At 43.0% G+C, this 21,592-nt stretch overlaps 2 protein-coding genes across 7 annotated transcripts; one reads left to right on the top strand and one right to left on the bottom strand.

Annotated features, from left to right (window-relative positions):
• Positions 1 to 1,600: 1,600 nt before the first annotated feature.
• On the top strand, positions 1,601 to 7,257 carry pgam5 (PGAM family member 5, serine/threonine protein phosphatase, mitochondrial). Of its 4 annotated transcripts, none has more exons than XM_080467693.1 (6): positions 1,601 to 2,081; positions 3,175 to 3,347; positions 3,458 to 3,586; positions 3,703 to 3,791; positions 4,816 to 4,946; positions 5,582 to 7,257. In XM_080467693.1, exons 1-6 carry the CDS (start codon positions 1,849 to 1,851, stop codon positions 5,730 to 5,732), a joined length of 906 nt encoding a protein of 301 aa, XP_080323819.1. In that variant the 5' UTR covers positions 1,601 to 1,848; the 3' UTR covers positions 5,733 to 7,257. The 4 variants fall into 4 exon arrangements, with proteins under 4 accessions (XP_080323819.1, XP_080323818.1, XP_080323820.1 ...); XM_080467692.1 differs by having other exon boundaries at positions 1,603 to 2,081; positions 4,813 to 4,946; positions 5,582 to 6,294; XM_080467694.1 differs by having other exon boundaries at positions 1,603 to 2,081; positions 3,458 to 3,583; positions 4,813 to 4,946; positions 5,582 to 6,223.
• ankle2 (ankyrin repeat and LEM domain containing 2) lies at positions 6,113 to 19,594 on the bottom strand. 3 transcript variants are annotated; one of them, XM_080467690.1, is made up of 13 exons: positions 19,521 to 19,594; positions 14,803 to 15,306; positions 13,753 to 13,959; positions 13,387 to 13,571; positions 12,674 to 12,862; positions 12,448 to 12,570; positions 12,007 to 12,070; positions 11,331 to 11,506; positions 11,136 to 11,242; positions 10,621 to 10,811; positions 9,612 to 10,443; positions 9,289 to 9,420; positions 6,113 to 7,945 (listed from the first exon to the last, which is right to left on the bottom strand). In XM_080467690.1, the coding sequence occupies exons 2-13, from the start codon at positions 15,293 to 15,295 to the stop codon at positions 7,735 to 7,737; spliced, it is 2,910 nt and encodes a 969-aa protein (XP_080323816.1). In that variant the 5' UTR covers positions 15,296 to 15,306; positions 19,521 to 19,594; the 3' UTR covers positions 6,113 to 7,734. The 3 variants fall into 3 exon arrangements, with proteins under 3 accessions (XP_080323816.1, XP_080323817.1, XP_080323815.1); XM_080467691.1 differs by having other exon boundaries at positions 19,452 to 19,586; XM_080467689.1 differs by lacking the exon at positions 19,521 to 19,594 and adding an exon at positions 16,117 to 16,587.
• Between the last annotated feature and the right edge of the window lie 1,998 nt (positions 19,595 to 21,592).

Here is a 21,592-nt window from a genome sequence, read left to right as displayed (position 1 = left end):
ACCTGATATCAGGCAGGTGGTGAGATATCTGTGTGGAAACAGCTTCCCAGCATTTTTCCTTTTGAGTTGAGACAATTCATGCTGAAAAAAAAAAAATGTTTTAGGTCTTTTGTCCAAAAACACATTTTAATACCAGATCTGTTGTAAGTGGAACCAGAACTGTTAAAGGAGCTTCATTACAAAACTATAAGTGCAACAGTTTCAACATTTGTAGACGAAATAAAAACACCTTTCACATTCAAATGGTGTAACTGGCAGGAGAAGAGCTGTGCTTTTTTAATGCACATTAATCCCAACATCCCACTATATCATATTATGTCATAAGATCAGGAAGTCCAGCATTCTACCATAATTTAATGTGAGACAAAGTTGAGGAAGCACAATGTGATTGTAGAACCTCTGGGTTCGCTATAAAGGTTTAATTTGTATTTCAAATTAAATATATCCAAGGAATGTTTGCTTTTCTATTGCCAACATTTAACAATTAGCATCACACATTAGCAGCAGGCTGTTATTCCTCTGACGCTTATCTGGCGAAATAATACACCCGCTTTTTCATCTGACCAAAGATATTTAGGATTTCTACTTTATTCAGGCAGTTTTTTGGTTTTGGGGTGAGTCTCTGTGGGCAAAAATTGCAGCAAAAAGAATCTCAGTGTCACCAGAATGTCTTTTCATTATTATTATTTTTATTCATTATTCATTATGAGTTGTAGTCAGTACAAAATCACGAGTTAAGCTACCACAGTTGCACAATTATTTGCAAGAATAAGAAATGTTATACATTCTTTTTTAAAGTATGGATCCCAAAAGCAATTTTTTTGTTAATATTGCAATATAGTGAAAGACATTAGGAAGTCGACGAGTCAACTGAAAATTATTACACGGGGTGATCCATCATAAAGAATAGCATTTTCATGTAAAGCCTCTCACCTCACAGCTTTCTGTGTCCAATTTGTATGTTCGTGCGTTCACTCCACATGCTCTGATTTCTTCCCACAGTCCAAAACCATGCATATGAGATGAATGGGTGATCCTAAATTGTCCCTAGGTGTGTGCGTGTGTGTGTGTGTGTTTGTCTGTCTCTGTCCAGTGTGTCCTGCACAGTGCCCTGCTACCCTGCATAGGATAAAGCAGTTTAGAAGACGAATGAATGGATGATTTTATTTACATGCAAGCGCTCCTTTGCGCGCGTTCCCGAGAGGGATGCAATTCTAAGCAAGCACACGGAATTTGGCATAACACCCAGTCAGAAAAAAGTCCCATTAACTTGCACCAAAACTCATGTAGGAACAAGAACATTTATGTTTGTATGAAGCCTGCATGTAGTAGGAATCACTTTTGTTCCTTTAGGAAAAAAAAAAAAAAAAAAAAAAAAAAGGTTTTATTTAATAATAATTTGAATACATGTCTGAGAATATTCATGATTTTTTTTATGAGGAAGGTGGGCAGCGTGAAGCTCCTGCAAGAGCTGAAATTATGGGTGGATGTAATGAAGAAAATTAAACGTGAATCAATACTGTGGAGGTTTAAAAACGTTGTCTGTGTTTTGATGTCGGGGTTGGAGCGCCCTCGTGTGGGCGGGAGACAGTATTGCAGCCCACACAGTAATCCGGAAGCGGAAGTGGCTCAGATTAGCTTTCTGTTTGTGGTGTCTGTATTTTTAGTTTCCAGCTCAGAAGAACGGCCGCCGGGCGGCTAGACAGCTCCGCGAATAAAAGCGTCTATCTAACCCCTCACCGGTGCGGGAATCGACCACCACAGCGGGCAGAGAGTCGCGGCTGCATGAGGAGAGACACGCCGGCGCAGACCAGCTAATTAAGCTAGCATCAGTTCGCCCCCTCCAGGATGTCGTACAGGAAAACTTTGAAGCTCCTCTTCGGCGTCGCCGGAGGCTCCGCCGTCCTGGTGTTCGCGGCCGCGGCCGCAGACTCTCACGGTTACCTCGGCGAGCAGCGCGGAGACGCAGCCGGGCGGTGGTGGAGGCTCACGGCGCTCCGTGCTGCGCAGCCGGCGTGGAGCCCCGCCAGCAGCCACACTCCGGCCCCGAGCGGCCATGCCTGGGACTTCAACTGGGACAAGTAAGGCAGCGCTCGGTTCTCTGGAGCACACCCGTCCACTTCTATAGGAACACAGAGTCTCCACCGGTCTGCTTAAACGGGCTCTTTTACGTTATTTAACATTTAAATGACAAAATCCACCAATAGTGAACTTAGTGTTGAAGTCAAGGCAAACTGTCCAAGACCGAGTTTAGACCAGAGTGGACCAAGACCAGAGTGGACCAAGACCAGAGTGGACCAAGACCAGAGTATTAGACCAAGACCAGAGTATTAGACCAAGACCAGAGTATTAGACTAAGACCAGAGTGGACCAAGACCAGAGTATTAGACCAAGGCGTAGACCAAGACCAGAGTATTAGACCAAGACCAGAGTATTAGACCAAGACCAGAGTATTAGACCAAGACCAGAGTATACAAAGACGTAGACCAAGACCAGATTGGACCAAGGCGTAGACCAAGACCAGAGTGGACCAAGACCAGAGTGGACCAAGACCAGAGTGGACCAAGACCAGAGTGGACCAAGACCAGAGTATTAGACCAAGACCAGAGTATACCAAGGCGTGGACCAAGACCAGAGTATAATACCAAGACGTAGACCAAGACCAGAGTATATCAAGACGTAGACCAAGACCAGAGTATACCAAGACAGAACCAGACTATGTATACCAAGACATGTCCAAGACCTATACTCAGGGACTGAGACCGAGTCAAGAGCAGGACCTAGAAAATGTGGTCTGGAGACTGCTCTCGAGAACTACCAGACTACTGTGAATACATGCCTAACTCAAGTGAGAACCATCAGGATTCATTTATTACTCAACTTCTTTTATTGATGCTGATGCAGCAGAAATCAGAGTTAATCCCACAATAACCTTTTTCCAATTATCTTTGATGGTGATGTTACTGAAAACATGATGGAATTATAGATTTGTAGCTCAGCCAAGACGATCTTCACTCTTTTCTCGTTTCTTTAATATACATTTCAGTTATACGCGCTAACCGTCTCTCCTTCTTTTACGTGCGGCGAGTGCTGGTGGTCTGTTCGCTCTTCTCCCTCAACTTAACCATGTGGGCCAAAGCCACTTTGTAATCTCAGGGTCTTAACTCCTCCCAGGAGAGACCCATCTGCTCTGACCAACGGCAAGAAGAAGGAGAGCGCCACCGAAGACCCCGGCTCCGAGCAGGACAACGGCAAGCCCAAAGCGACGCGCAACATCCTCCTCATCAGACACTCGCAGTACAACCTGAGCGGCAACAGCGACAAGGAGAGGATCCTCACGCCGCTAGGTCCTTTTTTACTCTGTTGTACAAAATGTGTCATAATTATGGATAATCGAGTGTTTCACGTTTAGTGTTGTGTGTTTGCTTTCTCACGGCGGTTCCTTCTCCTTGTCCAGGCCGGGAGCAGGCTGAGCTGACGGGCCAGCGGTTGGCAGCACTGGGCTTGAAGTACGACATTCTGATCCACTCCAGCATGGCCAGGGCCACCGAGACGGCAAACATCATCAGCAAGCACCTCTCAGGTAGTGAAGAAACGCGGCACTTTAACCACCAATGAGTCTCTTGTCCCGGACCTCGTGCCGGACATCACAAACACACATTCACGTGTACTTCTTCTGCTCCTCGTGCCTTACGGGTCCAGGAGTGGAGCTGCTGAGCTGCGACCTGCTGAGGGAGGGCGCCCCCATCGAACCGGTCCCGCCCGTCACCCACTGGAAGCCGGACGCTGTGGTGAGAGAATCAAGCCCACCCCGCCTCCACACTCGGCTGTAGCCGCGCAGCTTTTGTTCTCTGAGCAGGCGTCCACATGTATCAGTACATCAGTGTACCGCTGTGGGGAGGGATCATCAGGAGGGATACTTTCCAAAACACTCCTGCAGCTCTTCCTCCTCCTCATTTGAAAAAGGGATCTATAACTAGACGTTAAGTTCGCTTCACTACTGAGGAGAAAGACTGCGGCGTGGTCTGTCAAGATCAGCTGTGTCAAACATAATGTCCAATCCGACAGCAAGATGAAATCTACTGCTGAGAAATTACATTAACTGTAATATATGTAGTTGACCACCAGGGGCGCACTTTCGTCTGTATTATATGGTGAACCAGCTCAGATGATGAGGATTACTACACGGCTATATAAATGCGTCAACGTTAAAGTTAATTTCTAGAATTTGACAAGTTATTTTGATCATATTAAGAACTAGCCGCTATATTTCTGACTTTAAGATGTAACTAGTGAAATAAAAACCCACTGTGATCTGTAAGTTAAGACATGGTGAACTGAGGCAGAATATTGTTGAAATTGAGCTCCTTAAAGATATTTTAATACTTAATTGTACTAAAACACTGAGAGATTTACAGTTCCTGTTATTCATCGATAATAAAGCTATTTAGTGGTCCGGCCCCCTCGAGGTTAAATTGCGGTGCATGTGGCCCCTGGAGTAAAATAAGTGTGACAGCGCACCCTACATACTTGTTTTTATTAACGCTCAGTAAAAAGTAACTACTAAAGAAACGACTGACGGTGAGAAAAAAACAACAATATGAAAGTAAATGAATGTGTACTTCCTCCTGGCTGCAGTCCAGCAGCAGTTTTGATTTGCTGGAAAAGATCAGATTCTCCTTTTGAATTGAAACTCCTGAGACGTTTCCAGCGCTGCACCGCAGCGCCGCGTTCCAACTGGCGTGTGACGTTTCAAACCGAACCCCAGAGACGCAAACAAAGCTGGATTTCAACCTCTGTACCGTCCTCCAGCAGTACCACGAAGATGGAGCCCGCATCGAGGCAGCCTTCCGCCGCTACATCCACCGCGCCGACCCCAAGCAGAAGGAGGACAGCTACGAGATCATCGTGTGTCACGCCAACGTCATCCGCTATTTTGTCTGCAGGTTCGTGTCGCCGTCCGCCGCTCGGCTCTGGTGACCGCCGCTCTCGGCTTTGTTGACTTCTGTGTCAAGATATCCATCCATCCATCCTGTTCTGTTCTAATCTAGCCATCGTATTAAACTGAAGAACTGACCACAGACAGTTGGGGTCTAAACTGCTTGTTAATTTAATTTATTTTTCATATTGTGCCTGTTTCAAAGCTTCTGCTACAAGTGATGCATCATGGGAGTGTTGGGTCAGTTTAAAAGCATAGTGCAGATATCACAGGATGGCGTGATGAGATTCCAGTAATGAGGAAACACAGCTGAGAACAAAATGATTCTATACTCTTAAACATAAATATCATTTTTAATCATCAGTACACTTTTTTTTTTATATATGAAAAGGACTCTTAGCAGATGAAAGTAATGGTACATTTCATGTTATAGAAAATATAAATGTTTGTATTGAATATTAATTTGGGGGAAGTCACAGACATGCTTATTAAAGCTTCAGAGAATCATCCTCTCACCTTCATCGCTGCTTTAACTCTTCATTCAGCAAATACTCCGCTCTGCTGCTCATTCTACAAATGCATGTTTTTTTTTCTTCTTTTAAATAGAAAAGAATGACTGGTGTCTCTGTTTGGTTCCCTCAGGGCTCTTCAGTTCCCGCCGGAGGGCTGGTTAAGGATGGGTTTGAATAACGGCAGCATCACGTGGCTCACCATCCGCCCGAGCGGCCGCGTGGCGCTCCGGACTCTGGGCGACGCCGGATTCATGCCCCCCGACAAACTAACCCGGACCTGATCTCCCCTCCCCCGACACAGCGTTCGGTCGCAGGGTTCAAAGCTCAGTTTTCTCCTCAAGTGTCTTCAAAAACAAAACAAACTTTTGTTGTATTATTTTGTAATTGAACTATCTTGTTGCCCGGCGCGGCGGCGGCGGCGTTGTGATCACTCCCCGTGCCATTGGAAGCCAGCAGAATGGTGAACGGCTGCATAGCTACTCCTGAATGTAACCAAGGATTTTTACATTTTTTCAAATCAAGTCGTTTGTATCGCTGTCGTAAACGCCGGTCATGGTTTTGTGAGAATTTTCTGTTCAATTGTGCCGTCGTAGTAAATGTTTCCAGTCCTGTGGTTCAAATACCTGGAAAAAAAAAAAAAATGCATAGAAACACCGGTCGTAAAGTAGGAGTGATGTTTTATTGATTAGTTGAAAGCAAATGAAGGTCTAGACATAAAGAGAAATCACCATGAAAGTTGATTTTTTAATAAATCACAGAACGCTAAAAGTACAAGAAGCATGGTTTTAAGTTTTTTAGGTGCGTTTTTGCAAAAAGTTCCACATTCATAAACATTCAGAGACCAAGAATTCGATCCGTTGTCGTCTGAGAGCACGAGGAGGATGACGGTACAATCTTCTCACTGAAGCAGTTTGTGCTCTTGTATAAAGGTCTGAGTTCACACAACCACAAAACAAAAGTACATTCAGAACGCTTGTTACCCCAAAACCATTGGCAATCTGAATAGTGAAGGATATTGGCTTTTCACGCAGGTGAACTTGTTTACAAAAAAGGGGTTGGATACAGCAGGTTTTCTTTTAGTTTGCACATTCACCGAAGGAACCCGCTGCATTTACAAAAGTGAGCCCAATTTCAACCAGCTTTGTGCATTAAAGCTCCATTAAGCACTAGTTTTAGAAACACTGAATCAAATCACTATTTTAATTTGAATAGTTTCAGTCAGCGTCCGACGCTAAGCAGCTCTCAACTAATCAAGTGTGTTCTCTCGTAAGCGTAAGGCAGTTTAACAAGATGGTCGCAACAGGCCAGAGGCTATTAGATACTTCAGAATGTTCTTGCTATTTCAGTTAGTTTGGGGTTGGGTTGGTTTTTTTTAACGCCCCCTAGTGGCTAAAATATCAATACGTTCTGAACATGATCCCAAACTGGGTGAATTTAAAATGTTCAGTGGCGGGTGTTTCGTACACCACGAGGTCGATGCTGAAGACAACTCTACTGACAAACAGAAATTGCACAGTCGAAGGCCGCCGTTAATGGCAGAAGAAAAAAAGAAAAAAAAGACGACGACATGTCTAGGAACCGCCGAGAAACGATCGAAAAGGTTTTATTGAAGCAGAGAAAAACATGGAAGATCTGAGTTTCCCCCCGCATGTTTCGTATGCGAGCTAGAGAGTGTCCAAACTGACAGAGAACTGCTCCATCACTTCAGAAAATTAAGGCAATTCCTGAACTGAGGAGTAACATAGGAAATGGCAGTCGGTTTTTTAACACCATTAATAAAAACATTTACATTTTGTGCTACTGACCAACATACAAAAAATAATTTTTTTAAATATCGACATTTTAACCTTTTTTTTCTTCTTTTCTTTAAAGAACGTCTCGAGGGATCGACTCCACGTCGAGGTTCTTAGTGACCAACTGACTTTGAATAGTGTGGCTTGTGTTCATACTAATCCAAAACGCTGACTCGGGCTTTGACAACAGGTGCTTCACACAAACCACGAACAACATCACCATCAATTCAACATGGTCCACACCCATACAGTACATTAATGATCTTTTATTTCCGTTTTAAAGTCTTGAGTTTACATCACAACCCAACGTGATGAGGATTCCTGTGTTACATAGGCGTAGTACCGTATATCGTTACAAACCTTCCCCGACACTTGTGCATATGTCTGTTGTGGCTTCTGAGCTCGGGGCGCCGCAGCCGGACTCGGTAGGGAAGGCGGGGCTTCGTGTAGGCGCGGGGACGGCGGTGGCGGGGAGGTGTGGTGGGGGCGGTCAGGCTGTCGGTTCGTTCAAGTGCTTGAGGCGGATGCGTTGGATGTAGCTGACGTTGGCGGGGCTGTAGCGGCCGGGGCTGAAGTCCGGCGAGGCGGCGTGCCGGGCGGGGCTGAAGCGGCCGGTGGGGGACATCAGGCCGCTGATGGGGGAGCCGGGGGTCTGATGCTGCAACCTGAGTCGTGGTTTCACCACAGCAGGGCTGGGCCAGCTGGACGACACACATCAGCACGGGTCAGTGGACAGTTCAGTACAGAGGTGAACCTTTGTGGAAACGTCCCAATGAAACTAGTGTCGCTTTCCCATGGCCAGTTCAACACGGTTTGTCTCGACTCTACTTGGAAACACCCCAACATGGTGCTGGTCGTCATAGCGAGACTCCAGTGAGTTGATTTATATGTGAGACAAACGCTGCTCAGTCTACAGCAGGAGTGTCGAACACATTTTAGTTCAGACGAGACAAACAGCCCAGTTTCATCTTGACTGACTCAGATTGGTAAAATAGTGCCATAATAACCTTTCAATTGACTCTGAAGTACAGCTGTGTAGTACGTGTACAGACACGACTTCAGCCAAGCACAAGCGCAGAGAGACCAGAACTCCACACAACACTGTGTTTACATGACACCTAAAACAGGAACCCTTGTGTGAGTTGGACCAAAACGGGACTTTCAAAGTGACATAAACATGTCAGCTCAACTAAAATCTAATTTTCCCCGAAAACGGAATTACCTTTAGATTCCTACATACCATTGGAATCACGGGACAAGGTTCGTATGTCGTGTAACTAACTTCTGCCACTGGTGACCAGGAGATGAGCAAAACCTACAATATCGCGTGGCTTTTTAAATATACTAACCTCACTGGAACTTTTTTTTTCATGAGCTGATGTTATTGTTTAGATGCTGTTTCAGTTCAGATATTCAATCACTACATTCAGTAATTCTCCTTGTGGGAGAAAATACAGAAAAACACTCAAATATTGGCTTTGAATCAAGGTGCAAGGACAAGAAGGTGATGTGTCATTGTGACATCTGAGGTCAATTATTTAAATGCTTTGAAATACATTTAATGAATGAAAGAATTGATCAGTAGATCTAAGAATATTGTTATTATGATGTGGAACGACCTGTTTTAGACACCTACAGGACAGTTTTATTTACGTGTTTGAAGAGGAATTTCAGTTGCGACCGGTTGAGTGACAAACGACTGACGTGGGCGCCGCTTTTAATTAACCTTGTTTGTTTTAAACTCTCAGAGGCACATGATTATTACACAAACACAAAGGGAAAGCAGTATAATGCTGTCACCTCTATTTGTAGCCGAGTAAATATGTAAATGTGGTTTTAGAAGCCGTGGTAATACATTTCAAAATTAATTCTGAAATGTTGCCAAACACAGCAAATATTTATTACAGCATTTAGCCATTAATCTCATAATCCTAGTTGATTAGACTCCGACTCTTACAGAAACTGTATCAAACACACTGGAATCAGTAAACCGACAACAGGAAGTCTCATGCGTTGCAGTAAAGCGTGAGCCAGGCGGACTAACCTCTGCATGTCTGAGTCGGCGTACGACTTCATTGTGCTCCTCCACTTGTGAATACTGGGATACTTCTGCGCGTCAAGGTCCGTTCCCTCCAACGCCAGCAACACTTCTCTGTCCAACTTGGTGGGGGAGTCTCTGAAAAAGCACAGGAAGTGTATTTATTACATTAAAATAATGTGTTAAGACACATTCTCATCTGCATTTACAGACTTCAAACAACTGAAATCTTCAGATTCTTAAACATTTCTGAGTTTCACCTGGAACATTTCCTCTCTAAGACTTCTGACACTGCAACATGCTCTAAAGGGGAAAGGCGTGAAACTTACCCGTCAATAAAAAGTCCTCTTCTGATATGCGGCGGCGTCCTGGGTAGGAACTCATGGGAGTTATCCAGCGACTTGTAAGAGGATCCAGAGGATCCCGAGCTGCTCAGGTCTCGGCCCCCGTGGTCCCACGACTTGGACCGAGCACAGAGGTTGCGAGCCCCCGTCGCCGACCCCCTAGTCCTACCCAGCACCTCCAGGCTCTCTTCCGCATCGAAATACTCCTCTGAGCTGCCGCTGCTGCGCTTCTCCTCCGCTGCGCCCTCCGTTCGCCGTCCCAGCCCGTCAACGGCCTCATTGTCCTCGCGGCCGTGACCGAGAGACAGCCGGTTCAGCCCGGAGCTCAAGTCCGAGGCGGAGAAGGAGCCGCGGCTCCCCCCGCTGCTCCTCCTCTCCCGACAGCTGCCGGGACTGTCCGGCGGCTCCTGCAGCGTCATGCGCTCAAACTCCACCATGAGGTTGGAGATGGGCGACAGCATGGAGGAGGATGGAGACGTGCGCAGAGACACCTTGTCTCCGTTGTGAGTCCTGTCTCTGGAGGACGCGCACACCTTGTTTTTGCAGACGACGCCGGGCGACAGGAGGCCGTCGTTGCAGCAGCATAGCAGGTCCTGCTCGGCGGCGGTCTCGATGAGGTCGGCGCCGCGGTGGTGCAGCGCGATGTGGAACTCGCGGCCGCCCACGGCTCCCTTCAGGACGTCCTTAGACGCAGCGGAGGAAGTGATGCTGGTGAGTGCGGCGTTCTGCAGGTTCTTCATCTGTTCCAGGCTGATGTCATCGCCCTCATCCAGGAAGGCACCGACAGAAATGGAGTTGCAGAACTTCTTGGGCTTTCCTGAAATCAGGAAACATGATTAGAACGATTAAAAGCTGCAGCGCACTTCCACCTATATAATTCTTACCTAATCTAGTCTATTATTGGATTATAAAGCCTGAAAAACACATTATTTTGTTGTAGAGGACGACCTGAAATGCCACGCGTCTGATTCATGATCCACACAGTGGAAGATACCTGGAGAGGGGGTTTTGAACCGGTTGCTGGTCTCATTTTCTCCTGCTTCCTCTTGAGCTCGTGGACTGAAGTCCTTCTTGCCCAGGTACTCTTCCAGCTTGCGCAGCCCCTCAGCCGACGATAGATCGACAAAACACTCCAGGAAGTTCCAGTACTCAGCCCAGGGGTGTCCCTTTTCATGAGCCAGGTCTCTGTGGACAGAGGAGAACTTTTTAATTCATGTAAAGACAATTTGTCATTTTGTTTTAAAGCCTATTAAATACACTCGATGAAAGCATGTTGGCTTTCAGGATGGGAAGAGTTATAGCAGCATTTACAGTAACTACCAAATTAAGCATCAATTAAATTCGAAATAGAAGAAAAACATTCATCAAAAGACAGCTATAGTTTAACACACGATGATTTTAACATCTGGCTTGCTGGCACTCAAAATTTCTTCATTCATTTTCCGAGGTAAAACAAATACTATTTTCACCCTCTGCATCCGTGCTAAGCATAAATAGTTTTGTAGGTACCTGCCCACTCGTTCTGCTCCACGGTCCATATCAGACTTAAGGATGCGATGGAAAAGTTCTGCTCGGTCTCTGGGTGGCGTCTTCCAGGACCGACGAAAATCATCCGCCTTAAATAAAACAAACAAAACAAAAACAAGCTGACGTGACCATCAGTTGTGCTTGATATACTTTGAGGTGATCAGGTGAAGAACTTGCTTTCGAAGGACTGAGGGGGCCAGCAAAGGCAGTGACGGTCATCAGGGGGTCCATGGGGCTTCTCGTGTGCCGCTGGATCAGCGACAGGCTCTCCGAGGCCTCGGGTGACCACAGAGCACCGATGATAGGCTGAGAGGTGTTGTCAGAGGCCCTTAGCAAAGGGACAAAGCAGCGGTCTGGGAGAGGACGCACAATCACAAGTTCAGATGACGTGTTTGACGATTCTTTATCCAACAATAACCACGAGCATTTTCACGACAGGCGGACACTACTGGGAATCAAACTGCACGTTGGCACGGTTCTTCAAAACAAAATCTAATTTGGTGTGCTGCCGCATGTGTTGCTGTCAGTCTGCATGCAAGACGTTGAGTGGAGAGATGCAGCGTGCAGAGCTTCATGCCAAGGGCCATTTTTCAACACCGCATCAGAAAGATCTACTGAACCATTCTGAGCCTTGGGAAGCTGAACAAATACAAACATTCCTGGTCAAATCCTCTACAGTTTATTCAGCGCACTGCAGGACACACTGAGTCATGTAACGCCAGCTCAGAGCACAACACAACAACAACAACAACAACAAGAATGACAAGATCTCACATGTGGTGTCACTTCCACACTAACTGGTGCTTTAGAGTGTCAAACTGGAAAACCAAAACACAAAACTTTGTAGCCATACCCTCCAAGAAGTCGCATATCTTCTGTCTGACTTCCTGCGTTTTGTTTTTCCTGCTACAAATGAGCTGTGGAGAGAAGAAGAAGAAAATAAAAAAACAAAGCGTAAAAATTATACTTACAGGCACCGACGTGCAGCTGTTACTGGATCAGCCCAGGAAAGAATCTGCTAATCTAAGTTTAGCTTACAATGTTCAGTGAGTGATTGTTGCCAAAAGATTTTAAGAGCGAGCCGAAAGGTCACAGCTTCAAAACTGCAGCTCCCTCAGCTGCTGCTGCTGCTGCCGGGATGTGGTGGTTCAGTAGCGGCTGATAAACAGCTCACACTTGTACATGTGCACCATCAGAAACTCTTTCAGCAACAACAACTCAGGCTATGTGCCATGTTTTCTTCATGTGTGTCATCGGGTTAAAAAAAAAAAAGGCTCTAAATAAAACTGCTTACATCACTTGGCCTCCGTCCCTCCTTGTTCTTGCAGTTCTTATCGATGTCGGGATGAGAGCACAGGACATTTACCACATCTGGGCACCCAAACTTACAGGCAAAGTGAAGTGGCGTTTCAAAGCTCTAAAACAAAGAAAACCAGACAGAAAAAGAAATAAACACTGACTGAAACAACTGGAATGAACACAATGGAGTTTGTCTGAGCAGGTTTGGTAGAAGAACTAACAGCCTTGTCCGGGGTGTTGAGGTATAGGTCTACAATGTAGCGGATGCGTTTCTGCAGCATGACTTCCTGGTCGTCTGGGTACATGAGGCGCATGAACTCCGGGTTTTCCAAAGTGTCCAGCAGCAGCTGGGCGATCCCGGCCTGATTCTCCTTTGCGGCCACATGCATGACGTTGTAGCGGCAGCCCTCCTGAAAGGAACAAACCAGGAGAACAACATCACGGATCAGGACATAATCCTCTTCAACCTCCCTCCAACAGGAACGCTTTCTTTTTCTTCACCTGACGTGTTGAAGTGGGGGACTTATCATCCTCCACTGATTTAACTTGTAATGACTAAGGCTTAAGACACAATAGTGGTTATTTATAGCGGAGGAAGATCAAATAATACCAGGTTATGTAGAGCAGCTTAACGAGATACATTTCCGACAAAGATTTTCCTAATTATGTTTTATAAAATATTACTAAAGATCTTTTAATATATACTCGGTCACATTATTTTTGTCTATATCACAATACCATGCACGTTAGAGACATGCTTATGTATAAACAGATTACAGCGTTTCTATTCACAGTTTCACGTTTATAAAACTATGATTCTACAATTACAAACAAGCCCAGACAATACAGTGTCTTTGAGTTCATTAATTTGTCCTGGAGATTTATGAAAATATCTTGCGGCTGAGAGGACTCAATGTCAACTTCATGTTCTCACCTGTACAATCGTGGGATTATCCCCTGAGCCAATCAGATAGCGCGGGTTGCTCCAGACCAAATCACAGAAAGCTGACTCGTCGCTTTTCTCCACAGCTTTGCGTAGTTTGGCGGTCAGATCCTGGGTGCGGGGGCTCTTAAAGCTGTTGGCCCTCTCCCGGTTAATGGTATCAACTTCTATGTTGTCTGGTGGAGAAAGAAAAGGAAAAACAAAACAAACTGCGGCTCAGTTTCGTGACAGTTTCAATATTTTTGCCCCTTAGTTTGCTCATAGAGTGATGCCACTCAGTGTAGATTTTCCGTCTGATTTCTCAAATGTTAGTAAATTTATAGCTCAGTCTTCATTAAAATATCAAAGAGCACTTACCCTTACTGGTGACCAGGCCTGGCTTGATGGGCGACACACAGGGAGCAGACTTGCTGGGAGATGGGAAATGGTCACAAAAGTCGCAGAGCCCCTTAGCAAACTTCTCCGCGTCCTCTCGGTTGGAAAAAGCTTTGCTGAAGCGCGCTCCTTTCATCATCTTTACAGCTTGAAGTGCATCTTTCTTATCTGTGTACACATGTACCCCTTCTACACACACACACACACACACACACACACACACACACACACACACACACACACACACACACACACACACACACACACACACACACACACACACACACACACACACACACACACACACACACACACACACACACACACACACACACACACACACACACACACACACACACACACACACACACACACACACACACACACACACACGCACACACACACAATTAGCATTCCACTCATTTTCATTGTTTCTACATATTAAATATGGAGTTGTAATAACTGAATGTTTTTTATGTTTGCCTCTATGCTCTCTAATTAGCCTCTTAAGTTGGAGTTGCAAATAAAAGCCTGCCTGAACAGGCTGACAAACATTACCAGCATTGATTTTTGGTTTTTTTTGGTCGCTCCAGATTAATTTAGATCATTACTCTGTTCCAGTGAGGTCAGGGAGTCCAATTGGCCAGCCGCCTATCGCCGAAGAAAATAGTAACAACTGCTTTTAACCACTTAGTAAACATGAGTGTCAAACTCCATGCAGCAAATACGGACAGAGAAACCGGTCAACATGGCGGATAGCTCAAATAAACAAGCAACACGACAATCTCTTGGGGAGGACTTAAACCCGATGTGAGTAAAAGCAACAGATAAACCTGTTATATTAAGAAGCAGAAAAAGTGAATAATTGTCAAATTATTGAAAACATAAAATAGCATTTATTTTGGATCAAAAGGTTTTGTATTGTAGCAAAAACTTGCTGCTGAATAGATTTCTATTACCAGTTGATGCCATTTGAAGAGGAAAAAAGTCCTCTTTGAATCACCGCACATTGAGAAGCAGAGTCGCTCTTACCATTTCGGGCCAAAACATCATCCCACGGCGGACATACTCCATAATAAAAGGTTGGGGACACTTGTGCTGGCTTTGAAGGAGTTTCTGTTTTGGACTGAGAGATGCCGTCTTCAGCAAGGCTGCCCGATGCGTTCTTTACTAAAATGTCCTCCTCTGGAGGGTTGAGACCGTAACCGTAACCAAAGTCCATCTCCTCACTGGCTGCATTGGAGGAGCAGCTGCTGGTCGCGGCAGCAGCGGTAGGTGCCGCTGCGGAGGTAGCACACAGCACAGGTTTGACATAGTCTGCCGTGCAGCCGGAGACACCATCTGAAGATTTGCCATCCGTTTCAGTGGTGCTGCTTTCCGATCCGGCCAGGAAACGGGCTAACTTTCTTTCGAAGGTGGCTCGAGTGGTAGCAGTGATGGGGCCACACTTGAGGTCCGCTCTGGCAAACTCCTCCCGCAGTTCATCGGCACTTAGCTCCCTCAGCCTGCTCAGAACCGCCTCCATCCTTTAGCTCCCTGCAAAACAACACACACACACATCAACTAGGACCAGCAGCTGGTCTTAAACTTAACCGCCGATGCGCAAAGTGTGACACTTAGGACTAGACTAGTTTATGTGTCACTATGCAATCAAGATTCATAGAATTCTTGTATAGCACAGCGGTTCTACATTTTTGTAATTCTAAATAATACAAGGATATTTAATACATAGTAATTTAAATTACAAACAGGTCAGCTACCATTCACAATTACTACATTCAGTATGATCACATATTTACAGTGTTTGTCTCTAACAGCTCCAGCATATCATGTTATCTAGGCAATTCTATTTCCTGAGCATTGCAGCTATTTCATGTCTCATATAACTAAATTTAAAACATGTACCCTGAAAAAAAGATGAGGAAAGTTAGAGCTTATGTATACAATGTCAACTGATCTTGTTTTTCTTTAAAAATGATCTCAATACTCCAATAAGCATTCAGAAGTCGCAAATTGTAAAACAGAATGAAAATACTTTAGTCCCAGAATTAATTTTTTAGCATTGCTCCTCATGGAATAGAAAATAACGTTAAATGTCAATTACATCCATAATATTTAAAATAAATATGGACTAATGTGAGCACAGAAAGGATGAAATGAAGAGAAAACACAGCAAAACACTATTTACAGGGAGGAGCTATAGAGTCAACAAAAGACACCAATTCTGCTCACAAATCACTCAAGTATTTAATTATCAAAACCCGGTGTAAGAAAAGATAAAGTATACAAAAGCCGGTGGCACAGATGTTTAAAATACTCACAAAAATCCAACATATTGTTTCTTACCAGGGCCAAAGACACTAATGTGGGGTTAGCATCTGCTAGCTCGCGTGCTAACCAGCAGGTCAGCTTTAGAAGCCGGGGACCGAGTCTGGCAAAGCGAACACGTCAAAAATACAAGCGGCTGCTTGGAAAACGCACATCTGGGACCGAGATACCACAAAGAAAAACTCGATGATTCATAACAACATCGGTCTGTTCACTCGCATGCTGTCACGCCCAAGTATGTCATTCGAGGTGGGCTTTCGGGCTGCAACGCCACCGATTTGATACGTCTCCGCCGAGATGATGCCGATAAAAATCCGAGTGCACGCGATGACATCTGCTGACGAACGCGTCCCCGTACTCACCGAGGACCATTTTTATTGTGGACTCGCGGCGTTATGGGACAGCGCTTAATTTTGCACAGATAATTTGTTGGGAGAGACACAAAGCTGGAGACGGTCTGGAAGAGTCTCATTGTTTACAACGTGTTCTGCGCATGCGCCATTTCAAGGGAGGGCGCACGCTGCGTTCGCGGCGCGTGGGAAAATTCAACCACTGGACGAACGTGAAGGTGACAGACGTTCAGAACGAAGTGAATTGTCACAAACATCTATCAGAATATGAAGGAGCAGAAATCCAGGTACTGCACAGATGACTTTAAGGCCCTCAAAATTAATCTGTGCAGTACCTCGATAAATCTTTTTTAATTTAATATACATTCTAAACAAATAATAATAATATATAAACGGAAATAATAATAATATACATTATGATAGTAATATTAAGTAATAAGTAAGTATAAGTAGATCCCATGTTTGTCCTTTGGCCTTCTCTTGATGCCGTCTATCATTAATGTGAATTTACATGTATAAAACAAATTATCTCCCTTTTTTTTTTTTACAACAAATTTAAAATGATTGCTGGAACATCATGCTAATGTTATCGTATATCATTAATTGCTTGTTTTGGATACGTTCTAATGTAATTGATCATATTACTTCCAAGATTCCCAAAGTTCCCATGCCTTGTAGTAATTTATGTATGAATTATGTATTTCTTTTTCACATGCCATATTAATATGAACAGCGGCTGAGATTGACGAGCAACAAAAAGCAGAACTCTTCTCCTGCTAATTAGACGATTTTGATTTGTGTAGGTTTATATTTCGTGTGCAACTGTTATACTAAATTATCGTTTGCACTAGTAGTAGGATTTATTTTTCCAAAGCCGGTGTGTCACGACTTTATCCTCGCAGCCTGGGAATCTCACTTAAACAAACAAGCAACATATTTATCTATGAAGGAGAAGTTTGGCCTGAAGTATGTGAAGGCAACAGTTAATCCTGTCAAATTAAACAGCATTAAAAGCAGAGACAATACGAAACAATAAATCATTCAAATGTTTTGAAAAATGCTGACAACTTAAGTTTGGGGGGAACAAGCTCTGTTAAAAGCACTAAATTATAAGGAGCACGGAGTTATTTTCTATAGTTGAAGCTATTTATTCAAAATATCCTATGTGATAACACAGCAACCTGACTCCTGTCTTTTATCACTTGTGGCTACGATCCCATCTTTATAACTGTTTTGGGGTTTCTGTTTTAGTCTTTTTTATTCCTTTTTTAGTTTTATCTTACAGTTTTATCTCCTATTTTGTTTTATGTCCTATGTTTTAATTTGCTGCTCATGTGGCCATGACTGTGTCAAAGCACTGCAATGAATTTCATGTTTTTTCTAAGATTAAATATTCAGTGAGATGCGCTTTAATAAAGTTATAAAAACTACAGTAATGTTCTCATCTCCATGAAACAATTTAAACAATCCCTTTTTGTTGCCGTCTACCGATTGGTGCCCTCACACTATATTGTTTCTTAGCTATTTATTAGGTATATGTAGTTGTTTACTTTTTTTCATGCTTACTTTCTGTAAGAAATAGCACAATGAATGGCAATTTGATGTCTAGTTTATTTATTTTCAATACTTATATTTGAATGAAATTCTCTTGCAAAAGAACAAAAGGAAAGCAGACACTTATAGTACCCCCACTGATTCTGAATATGGATGTTATATCAGGTTGCAGCAAATATAATAATACAGAAATAAACAAGGTTGCATCCAGCAGAAGATAGAAATATACAAATTGAAATTATGAGCAGAGGGGATGAGGAGGAATGCCCCCAACCACTTCCTTATTCTAACAAATATTCTATCCATTTTGTAATTTAAACATCGTTCTTTAATCTCAAGGTTAGTCTTTATGTCTCATGAATCTCTTTGACAATTTCAATCCAGTTATCCACTGAAGGTGGGTTTGTTTGTAACCATTTGCAAGTAATTGCTTTCTTTGCTGCTGGTGCTAATATTTTCAGGAGATCACCTAAATAAAGTCATTTAAATGTCAGTAGTATTTTATTATTCGAAAACGTGTTTCATGTTTTACCAGCTGTTGTCCCAAAATATGTGTGTCTTGGGGCAACGGTAGTAGGGTTAGGGGTTCACATCTCTATTGCCACAACCTCACTTCTCAGGTTTAGTTTAATTTAAATTCCACATGTCCCATTATGAACAACTTATAGTGGACAAATTAGAAATCCATATTTGTAATTTGATACTGACATATGCCACATTTTCTTTTACAAACTTCTCATACTAAAAAGAGGGATTTCTATTTTGTGTGACTGAAGTAGTCTATACCTGGACATGCACTTTGTGTTTGATGGGTTATTTCCATCATTCATGACATTTTTTTTAATAAAAAACCCAGTAAAGATGACTTGAGATGCGAGTGTAAGTGTGTCGGGACTCTGTCTGCACTGACCCATTGTTAAAAACACCAGAGCTGCTATTTACGAACTTTTCAGCGACCCTGAATGTAGCATCAGGCTCTACCTTGACAAAAAGCGACGAATTCAAGGAAACGGTAACCTAAGCTAACCTTGGGATGATTTTTATTTAATTTTTTTAAGGTGAACAAGTTCGATACCAACTCATAACAATTGAATGTAACAAACTGTAGTGATTTGGTAAATAAAAAAACTAACAATAAAAACACGCTAAAGGATATTCTAGGTATGTGTCATGCTACAGGCCAGGCAAGCTAAAGAACAAGCATGACATGGCGAAGACATTCTTACAACTGAAGAAGCGTGAAATGCAAGCAACAGTTATCTCTTCAAAGATGGAGATTAAGTAGAAAGTAGCTACACGAGTCACTATGAAAAGGGGGAAATCCGCTTGTAGAGAATGCTAACGACTGTTAGCCACTTAGCAATGCAGGGAGCTAATTAGTGAAACTGCCGGTTCGCAAAAGCAAACACACTCACGGGAACGGTAACAACACGGTTCTTGTATTCTTACCGTACACCTCAGTTACTGTAGTGCACTGATATTTAAATGTAACGTGCTTTGGAAGTGTGCCATGCCCACCTCCTCCTCTTTCCGCCCGGCGACACTTGCTAGGGGTCTTCTCACCGCGACGCTTTCAAAATGCACAGCGCGAGGACCTGCCGGCGTCCGGCGCACTGCCTGAACAAAAAACACTGCAAACTGAACATGTCTCGGCAATGTGGCGGACATTAAAGTATGTCACTCTGAAATCAGGCTTCATGACTAAATGTAACATAGGAGGTGCCGCTGAGTTATCTTCTGACGTTATTTGTTCAAATAATAACTTCAAACTTCACACCTCCCAAGAAAATGAACACACTTCACGTTTTGGTACACTTTAAAGTTGCACAGGTCCAAATACAGAAAGAGAGTGGAACATGCATTTCATAAAAATCAGTCATGTTTCATATAAGGACACTTATAATAATATACAATGTGTCAGGGGCATCAAACTGAAATGAGCTGGGGGCCCATGTCCATCCATCCCTCCATCTTTATCCTGTGCAAGGTTGCAGAACTGGAGTCAATCCCATCTTGAAGCTTTTCAATGAACTGACCAAACTCAGAAATAAACAAATTCCTATTAGACACATGACAGCTCTATGCTCATATATGGTCATATCATTTAAAATGCACAAGACCAATCCATATTATAATATTGTTATCAAGTAACTAATGAGTTTTTCCAAGTTTTGGATCTTTCAGCATATTATCTTAAAATTGTAGTTTTTGTAAATAAAGACAGATTTCTGTTAAGCAGAGCTTTGTTGATAGTGTGGTGCTTGAGTAGAACCATCCAGGGAAACCAAGACTGCAGAGATTCTTCCACTAATGGAGCATTATTCATTAATGAGCATGGTGTGATTTGTGACTGAAAACAAAACGGGGGATATTTTTCAACTGGCGCGGGATGACAGGTGACAGTCAAACTGAAAGGACATCAGATAAAAGAGCAATATACACAGTAAAAAAAAAAAATCTATTATTGCAGCTAAGCATTTTACAACTTGTCATAAATATAATTATAGCAGACCCCCAAAAAGCCACGTCTTTACTTTCTGTACAGTTTGCATTTTATCCGTGTATGTGAATGGGATTTCTCCTTCAATATCTCCCCACAGTTCGGAAACATGCATTTAAGGTTGGTTAAATGTTCCATAGGTGCATCTGTTTACTTTGTGATGGACTGGTGAGCTGCCCAGTCAGTGTGAAACCTGCTTTTTACTCATGGTCCATAAATGGCTTGATAAGTAGGTACAGCACAAAGTGCATCGAATGAGGTCTGACTAAACAGTGGAGCGACTCACCATTGTCAATGAATACAAAACAAAATGGTTTTTCCTAAAATGTATTATTGGTAATTTGTAATTAATGTCACATTCTAAGTGAGCAAAAGAAGAAAACCACGTTAAATCGACCCCTGGAGTAGCAAGACTGGATTCCTTAACTCATGAATGAGCACAAGCTATGACAGATGAATAGTGCAATTTTATGATAAATACAATCACATATTCCAACACAAATGTTAAATCTGGAATAAATCCATTCCACGCTTTGAAAGAAAAAAAAAATAAAAGTTTAAGCATAGTGGATACAGGCCAAAAAATGTCTTTTTCTCGACCAGAGTTTACCAGTACAGTTTGTTAGTTGCCTACATAAGCATTCCTCTCCAAAAAAATTTACGGTCCCTTTTGAATTCATCAAGCACACAAGTATTGAGTTTTTATTACTATATAACTTAAAGACCATGACTGAGTCCCAACATGACTGCAAGCAGAGAGATTCTGCATCATCCTATGACCTTTCAACACTCAAGACTTCGTACAGCTGAATCAGATTCATGGTTCGCGTGTGACGTCTTGTATTTTTTTTCCTCTTTACACTTTGGAACAAGTATGTTCAATATACAATAATAGAAAAAGAACATATGTATACATATATATTAACCTCTGGAAACAATAAACGTATCCCTTAACCCAAGAAACAGAGCTTAACAATAACATGTGAATCAGGGGTAATCTTTCTTCTTTTTTTTTTTGTAAATACAGTATGTACCGAGCGCATCAACAACAACAAAAAATAAAATAAAAATCAACACCTCTCATTAAACT

The sequence above is a fragment of the Lipophrys pholis genome, assembly GCF_963383615.2.
Source record: "Lipophrys pholis genome assembly, chromosome: 7".
Lineage (NCBI taxonomy): Eukaryota > Metazoa > Chordata > Actinopteri > Blenniiformes > Blenniidae > Lipophrys > Lipophrys pholis.
This window is presented reverse-complemented; position numbering and strand designations above follow the sequence as displayed.